Source organism: Limulus polyphemus, unplaced genomic scaffold, assembly GCF_000517525.1.
Source record: "Limulus polyphemus unplaced genomic scaffold, Limulus_polyphemus-2.1.2 Scaffold3612, whole genome shotgun sequence".
NCBI classification, from domain to species: Eukaryota; Metazoa; Arthropoda; class Merostomata; order Xiphosura; family Limulidae; genus Limulus; species Limulus polyphemus.
Window position 1 is genome coordinate 39191 of NW_013669222.1, and position 8799 is coordinate 47989.

Genomic DNA, 8799 nt, shown 5'->3' on the forward strand with positions numbered 1-8799 from the left:
TGCCTTCCCTCTAGTCTTACACTGCTAAATTAGGGAAGGCTAGTGCAGATAGCCCTCGTGTAGCTTTGCGCGAAATTCAAAACAAAGAAACAAACAAACATATACTTTTAAAATAAAAATATTATTAGTGGAAAATTTAGGAAATGTTCTTGAAATATATGCAGCATTGGTTAAACTTTATGAAAATATTGTTTTTTCACTGTCAAGACCTTAAAGTATGAATTTCAGTAAAACCTATTAGGTTGCTGATAAGTATTTAAATTTGAAAAAAAATTCTGACACAGAAAAAGAAAGTTAAACGACTGAATTATGACTACTGTAACATATGTCTTCATTTTTCTTTATTTTATTTTTTGTCAGTCTACTTGATTGTGTATTTGAGACAAAAGGGTATTTATTTTAAATATTCAGTTTCTTCATACTATATCAGACACCATTTAAAAAGTAGCAAGAAATTAATACTCTAGCCTAGGAACTGTAAGTTTGAAAGCTGTGTTCCTGAAGAATCAAAAAGATGGATTTATTTTTTCATATTACCCTGCTGTCAATGTAAATGTATGATGTTAGTAATGTATATTATGATGCTTTTTAAAAGCTATTTTGACTGAAGTATTAACTTTATGAATCATCAATTAAACAGTAACTAATAAATAAACTTATTATACTGAAAATTGTTTAAACTCTTAAGTCTAAGTTCAAGAAAGGTCCAGTTCAATCTACACTTTGATCAATGTGTGTTATTGGGTGATACTAGTTTCTAAATATCAAGTAGAATACAAAAACCCAGAAATTTAAGGACCTTTTCAATCTTATAGAAGTCCAGTCAACCATTCAAAATCACTCGAGTTTCTGAGTCTTTTGAAATCTTGTTTTTGTTTGGTGATTCTTTCTGCTAATTCTTTCATCGTGTTTAAGTTCATAAACATAATGTTTAGGCCTATATATCTTGTGGTTAATCCTCAATATGTGGTGGCCATATTGCTAACCTGTTCATACTTCAGGGTACTTAATTATATTAATTCAAATACGAAAGCAACATAAAGAAGATGAGGTACATAAAGATGCACGTAAATAGAATGCAGGAAGCACTAACGAGGAAAAATTATCAAAACCTACCTACCCTAATTTTAAATTCAGTATAATGAGAAACAAGAATATCTTTTTCCTTTGGCATCATTGATTGATCTTATCCTACAGTTAGTTTTATTTTGTCATAGTATCTGTACAGGTGAAGAAGAATCTACTTTATAAAAATCTTGAAATAGAAACCAACTGAATTGTTTTTTTTTTGTTACATTGTAGTTGTGTTTAATAGTGATTCCTGACTGGAAGTGTTTATTGTAGTTTTGATACTTAAGGAAATATTTGTTTACATATTTAAACCCATCTTGACTCGGTTTAACTTGTAGCAGTAACGACAGTTACAAACATATGTAGTTTATTTGGTGTTTTTAATAAGTTTTATTTCATTGTACCAGTGACTTTAACCATTGTATAATCATCTCCTATGTGCATATGAAACTAAAGTTCACATTATGATATCTAACAACGACATTATTGGAAGTTTGTTATTTAAAATACTTTCAAAGCTCCTATATGCATTCCATAAACTGTGCGAGATGTTTGTTGGCCAGAAAAAGTTTCTTCATATTCTTGAAATTTAAGGATGTGTTTAAGCTTTTGTGTTGAATATTGGATATAATGTTGATAAAAACCATGTCGAACCTGGTGTAAACATAGTTTGGAAATGGTGAAGCTAGGTTCCATGGTTTTAACTCGCATGTGACTTTGTGAAATATGTTTTCTTTGATGTTTATTAAGTAATGATACACTCCACGATTAAAGTTTTATAATCTAAAATATGTTTTTATGAAAAATTATTTTATCAATGTGTCACTAATGAAAACAATCAAACTATATAGCTTAAAGTTTAAATGAGGGCTGCTTAAGCAGGTAGGAAATATGCAAGACTCGTTAGAAAGGTTATTAAAAGCACTTACAGATCTAGAAATAGGATTTTGAAGTATCAGGATTCTAAGGAAGGTTATAATAATTCTGTAGTTGTAAAAGTATGGGTATTTCATGTAGCAAGTTTTATTACGTCAAAATATAAGCACAAGCTTTAGCTATGCAAGACATCTACTGAACAAAACTTAAAATAAAAGCAGGAATTTTTCATTATTAGGTTAGGCATAATAGCTAGCCACCAATGTTTTTAACAGTCTTGGTGAAATTATGTGTAAGAATTTTGATTATGAAGGAGTACCAAATATTCGAAAATACCTTTCCAGGTTTGATGAAAATAAAATCGACTCAAAATTTTATTCAAGATAAACGTAATATTTTATTTCTACAAAGTTCAAAGTTTTTATAATAGTGTTAAAGGAATAAGCTGTGGAGTGTTATTGTGTGAAAAAAGAAAAGTTATAATGTTAAATCTGTTACACATGAGTACTAAGGATACTTAATATAAAGAAGACTTCAAGGAAAACCTTCACAAGAATTGGATGTTAAAGGCTTATTGCAAAGAAGGTGAGATAGTTCAGTAATATAGTTAATAGGAATGTTCCCAGTTTATTTGAAAATACATAGTCTATGGCTATGTGATGGTATATTTTTATATATTGACTTTGTATTGTAATAATATTTAGTGAACTTCCTTGAATAATTTATACTAAATATTTTGCTATACACTATCAAATTGTATTTAGGAAACTAAAGGCAATTGTACCTATTTTTGAAATTTGCTTTACAATAAAAATTGTAATGAAAGCTTTACTTTACGTGTTTGTATTGCTATGGATTTTGGTGTAAATATTAACCTCACTTAATAATAATATTACCTTGTTCATTGTGGTTTGTTTACTTGCTTAAAGTGAGGTTAAATTTTACTTATAGGACTAAGAATAATATTTCTTTGCTTATGTAAACCAACACTGCTTGTTTAAGTTTTACTTATAAATTATGGGTATATAGTAATTGTTTACATATGTAAAATCTGGTAGGTTAAATTTTTACTTATAGGACTAAAGGTGTGTGTGTGTGTTATTTATTTGCTTATATAAACCATACCAAGTTAAAGCTTACTTGTAGGATTAAGGGTATATATTAATTATTATGTAGACACAGCTGTGCTAAAAGTCACTGTGAGGACTAAAGCTATATCTAATCTGCTTGCATACTTAAATTCAGCTGAAATAGCTTTATTCATAACAGTAACTATAGCTTAGATAAATTTGCTCTAGTGGAAGATTGATAAACACCGAAATATTAAGAAGTGTTTTAAAGTAGTTTATTTTTTAAGCCAGATCAAAACAAAATACTTGAAAACCTACATTACACATTTAATCTAAAGAAAGTAACATTGATAATAACACATACCTTAGATAAGTTTAATTTCTGAACACTCCATAAGAAATTATCAAACATGATTCACCGAATTAAACGTAAAACTAAAAGAAAAAATATCAAGGCTTTAACCCTCGTAGTTTTTGGCAGTGTAGTGGTTAGGAAAAGACTTTCTCAAAATGTCAAATGAATATTTTGAATACGATAAAACAAAAATTACGTTTTGTACACAGCATGCCCAGTAACATTTAACATATTTATTAAAGCCATTGGCTTCATCATGATAAAAAGAAAATACAACAACGGTGGTTAATAATTCATATACCAACCTTCTTGCTATATTAATATTATGTAAAAGTATGTTAATACGGTCCTAAATTAACATTGTTACTGTGAGCTAATTTAAACCTGATTATTTGAAAATTTTTCACCAATACGTATAAATAGCAGAACCTAAACTTATACTATTAAGTTAGTGATTTCTAGTGTAGAATTATTATTATTTTAGTTGTCTAAATTCATATAATTTCTGTTTAAATCGATTTACAGAATATTATTTCCAAGTTTGAATACGGCAAGTTTTGTGTAAACATACTTGCCAACCCCATGATTTTGTAATTTTTCCGCTTTGCAACATATCAGTCAAGATGTTTATATATTATGTTTTCAAGGATAGAAGGGGCACACGGAAGTTGATGAGAGCAGCCACTGAAACCTTGTCAGAAGTTATGTGGCCTAGAATGTAGAAAACTGCGTCATTTCACTCCCCCTCCCCCCCTCACACACACACCAATTTTCCGGGACGTGGGGATACTCCCAGACTAACCTACTAGCAAGGACACTGACCTACCTATTTTTTTATTCTATTTTTCTGTTAGAAAGGTCGGCAAGTATGTGTAAACACGACAAAATGGGGTGAATGTCTGTATCTAAGTTCATGTCTCGGACGCGACCCTCAACTCTGAAGATAAACTTGTAGCTTTTCATTCTAAAACAGCATGAAGAAAAGCGAAAACATCAAATGTAGGAAGGATTGAGTGATACTTATGAAAAAGAGGAACACACCAACATGAAGTCCCCAGTGCAAATAGTTTCAAAGAATAACATTTTATATTAAACTTTGTGATCTGTTAATCTATTTGTCATAGCTATGTCGAGGTTATCATCACGTATTAATTATTTTTATATTTTTAAACTGATATTACAATTAGAGATTCGCATTTAAATTTGCAGAGAAATATAAGTTACATAAAAATTAATTTACGTCTGGAATTGGTTTCTAAAATTTCCATGTAAAAGTTTAAATTTTAACAAGAAACGTCAAAAATGGTCAATAGCTGACGCTATAAACAATTTGGATTGGTCTCAATATTAGCAATACTAATACATCAAGTCTGTGACTTATCGAAACGCCGTCGTCCTTTTTATTAAATGTACGTCTTTTCACACAGCCGAGTTAAAAGAGATTACATCAGGAAAAACAATTTGGCAGGCATTGGCTTTATTAATGTTATGTAAAAATATGTTAATACGGTCCTAAATTAACATTGTTACTGTGAGCTAATTTAAACCTGATTATTTGAAAAATTTTCACCAATACGTATAAATAGCAGAACCTAAACTTATACTATTAAGTTAGTGATTTCTAGTGTAGAATTATTATCATTTTAGTTGTCTAAATTTATATAATTTCTGTTTAAATCGATTTACAGAATATTATTTCCAATTTTTTCCAAAAGATGCACATAAATATGACGTATTAACGTGTTCTTTATAAAATGTATTCTGTTCTGCTTTTTCAACACGGCTCTTCTTCTTCTTTACCATTCTCCCACCAGGAGGCTGTAATAAATATATTAAATGTTACTGGGCATGCTAAACATCCGATCTTATCTGAAATGATTTAAATGTTTATGCAAAACACAGAATACTCAAAATAAAAATTACATATTTCATACGCGATAAGTAATTTCTTGTTTCCTAAACTGCCAGAGCTAAATAAAAGTCAGTAAAGATAATCTATCAAAATAAAAATTAAGTAAACTAGTGTTACCTTTATTCTTGCTAGCAAACTTCACTTATTCACAATCCACAAAAAAAATACTGTGTATGTAAAAACTACTACTTCACTAAGATACAGAGATGTAATTACAAAAACAGTTTTCAGCTTTTCTAACATATCGGCAAATTATATGTGTATCACAATGGTTAACTTGGGTGTTTCTAAACTTTGTAACTTACCAGGTAGTTCCATGCTATTGAAATACGCGAGTTTTCGTAAATGGTCAACACAATGATGCTGCAAAGACCTATAGGTTTCAGTCTTCAGGTGTCTAAGAAATAAAAATAACGGTTTTAAAATGAATCTATTTAATGAGATTTATAAAAAAAAATCGTTAGAAAACATGTACGCTATAATCACATAAAATTTCTTTTAAGTCTGTGGCTATAACATCAGCATCACTGTATAGACATCAATTTTAGGTCTGAAATTTAATCGAAAGAGATATCACTTTGAAATAGAATTATAGAACAATTCAAGCAATTTATAAAAACATTTCTTTGGTTAATTTACTTGAAACAATAGGAAAAAAGAGTGAGACTTTTAAGATAACTTGGAAAAATTACTATGTAAATAAACAAACACATCCCTAATCTTACGAAACTTTCTATACAGATTTAGTCCAACATTTACCAAGACATTATTTTGTTTACCTCGAATCTTTTCTGAAAATAAATTAATGCGCTTAAAAACCATAATAGGCCGTTAATAGAGTACTGATAAATACCTTTATTCTAAATATTAATATATAGATCCATTATTCTTTGTGTTATGACTTGAATAAATAATAACAAATAGATAAAATTACATGAATATCTCGCCAATTTCTTTTATTACTAAAGATAACTAAGTACTGTATTACTGTAATTTTTACCAGCAGTTTTGGACTGAATCATTTTTACTGTTTAACATTCTAATGTATTAGCGTTTTCTTTAATACAAGCAAACTCGTTATCTTACTTAATCCAACTGTCTTCGCTGTCCCATATCTCATACACAACATAGCTTGAATCTTCTTCAAACCAACGCACACAAACACTATTATAATAGATACAAATGACGTATTTAATTCCCTTTTGCAAAAACAAAAACTAAATTGACAGCTACTTACGCAATATGATTTTACCTCCTTATAACGATTCTTTTTGAGTTGCAGAAAACTTTATAAATAAAACTACGATAGGAAACATAAACATCAAAATAATTTTATATTTATATATAACAAAAATAAAATAAATAAATATGGTAAAATCGTGCTTTTTATCTTCATGTGAGGTTAAGCTTCAGTAAAGCAGAAAATCAGTAATTTTAACGTTAGGCTACGTTGGATTAGGTCACAGGAATGGCCAGGTGGTTAGGGCGCTCAACTCACAATCTGAGGGTCGCGGGTTCGAATCCCCGTCGCACCAAACATACTCGCCCTTTCAGCCTTGGGGTCGTTATAATGTGACGGTCAATCCCACTATTCATTGGTAAAAGAGTAGCCCAAGAGTGGGTGGTGATGACTAGCTGCCTTTCCTCTAGTCTTACAGTGCTAAATTAGGGACGGCTAGCGCAGATAGCCCTCGTGTAGCTTTGCGCGAAATTCAAAACAAAACAAAAGTCACAGGAAAAATATATAATTTTAACATTTCTTTACACATATGACGTTCACTATTTCTTCTTACAGACTTCGTTTTCACTCATTTACAGTTGTACTGTGCAGGAATACTAAATAGTTTTATTCCCTTGTTTAACATAATCTTCGAACATACAACTATATATATAGTTTTACGCACTACGGGTGGCTGTTTGTGCTAATATTCATATCTCATTCAAAAAAATTAGAAAAGTGAACTAAAAAGAATTTTTCTGGGAAGTACTGCACGGGAAAAGTGTTCGGATTGTGCTGATATAAACTTTTTGTAAATATATTACTAAAAAATAGAGTTCTTAAAAAAAACTGTTATTTTTTCAATAAAGGGTGCCACTTTTAATATATAAAAACATTACTTAAAACAATAAAGATATAATCAAACCCTCACGTACTGTCCTAGTGAAAGTCGTGATCTTGTTGTGAGGAGAATACTTTTATTTAAAAGCACGTTCTGTAATAAAGAAATGCTTGTTACGCATACCGTAGTTATTTTTTAATTGTCTGAATCTTGAATACCCAAAGTGCGAATTTTTTGTTTGTGGTGTCAATTAATAGATGGCGCTACATTGTGTTTATTATTTCGGTTACATACATGTGTACACGCTAGGTCCATTATGGTAAGATGAAAAACTTATAAATAAAATTGAAAATGTTTTATTTCTTGAATTTCGCGCAATGCTACACGAGGGCCATCTGTGCTACCCGTCCCTAATTTAGCAGTGATAGACTAGAGAGAAGGCAGCTAGTCAACACTACCCACCGCCAGCTCTTGGGCTACTCTTTACCAACGTAAAGAGGGATTGACCGCCACATTATAATGCCCTCGCGGATGAAAGGGGCGAGCAACTCGCAGATTACGAGTCGAACGCCCTAACCACCAGGCCATGCCAAGCCTAAATGTGAACAAAAAGGATCTGTTGAAGGCGGAACTTGGAATATATTATGTTTCTTACACCTCAGAGCCAACCCTACACAGACCTCCAAGGCATTTCTGGGATATGCATTTAGGGTTCTTTGATTTTGGGATATGGCCTGGGGATACATCAAGTCTTTGATTTACCCTGACACGTCCGCTACACTTATCAGAGGCACTAGGAGGAATGACTAGTATAACCATTACAGGACCTCTTGTTATCTTTCAGTATTTAATTTACTTTTTATATCTATGTCGAATAAAATATGAGTCTCTGCCCTCCCAAATAATTCTTAAAAGGGACCTACATGCAATCCTTTTTTTCACGATTAGCACTTTGTAGTTTTAGGGACTTACAACTATTTTGGTACTCGGTATTTGTGCATGGGAAATGGGTGGAATTAATACTATTTTTGTCAGATTTGTAACTTCAGAGAAATAATTTATGTAAGATAAATTAAGAATCTCTAAGAACTAACCAGAGATTGGATAGTGTTTTGTTGGATGGATTTTCCTTGTGCAGGGGTTGCCTAGTAACTGAAGACATTATATTTTGGGATGTATATCTATATATGTCTGACTACAGGGACAGAACATGACAACTTTAAGTTCGATTCCTCGTAGTGGACTGAGCACACGTAGCTTACTGTTTAGTTTGGGGCTAAAACAACCAACAAAAATACTGGGATACATTCTTTCATATTCCCACGCAATGCTTCTTTATATGAAAATTAGGTACTAGTTAGTGTTTTATTATTAGTATCAATTAGCAGTATTTTCTTGCTAACCAGACATGACATTATTATTTCCCAGAAAGGGAGCTGAAAGGGTAACTTGTTT

The 8799-nt window shown here is 31.0% G+C and overlaps 1 protein-coding gene across 4 annotated transcripts in view; it reads right to left on the reverse strand.

Moving 5' to 3' along the window:
* The window catches only part of LOC106469686 (N-terminal EF-hand calcium-binding protein 1-like), a 34666-nt gene that overhangs the window by 2683 nt on the left and 23184 nt on the right, over positions 1-8799 (reverse strand). For 2 of the 4 annotated variants that reach the window (XM_013930194.2, XM_022398264.1), the window contains 3 exons: positions 6371-6448; positions 5590-5681; positions 3276-5190 (listed from right to left, as the gene is read on the reverse strand). In XM_013930194.2, coding sequence (XP_013785648.2) covers positions 5147-5190; positions 5590-5681; positions 6371-6448 — 214 coding nt within the window. In that variant the 3' untranslated portion in view covers positions 3276-5146. Of the gene's footprint in view, positions 1-3275; positions 5191-5589; positions 5682-6370; positions 6449-8799 lie in introns of those variants that run through there. The other 2 variants (XM_022398263.1, XM_022398265.1) reach the window with 2 other exon arrangements.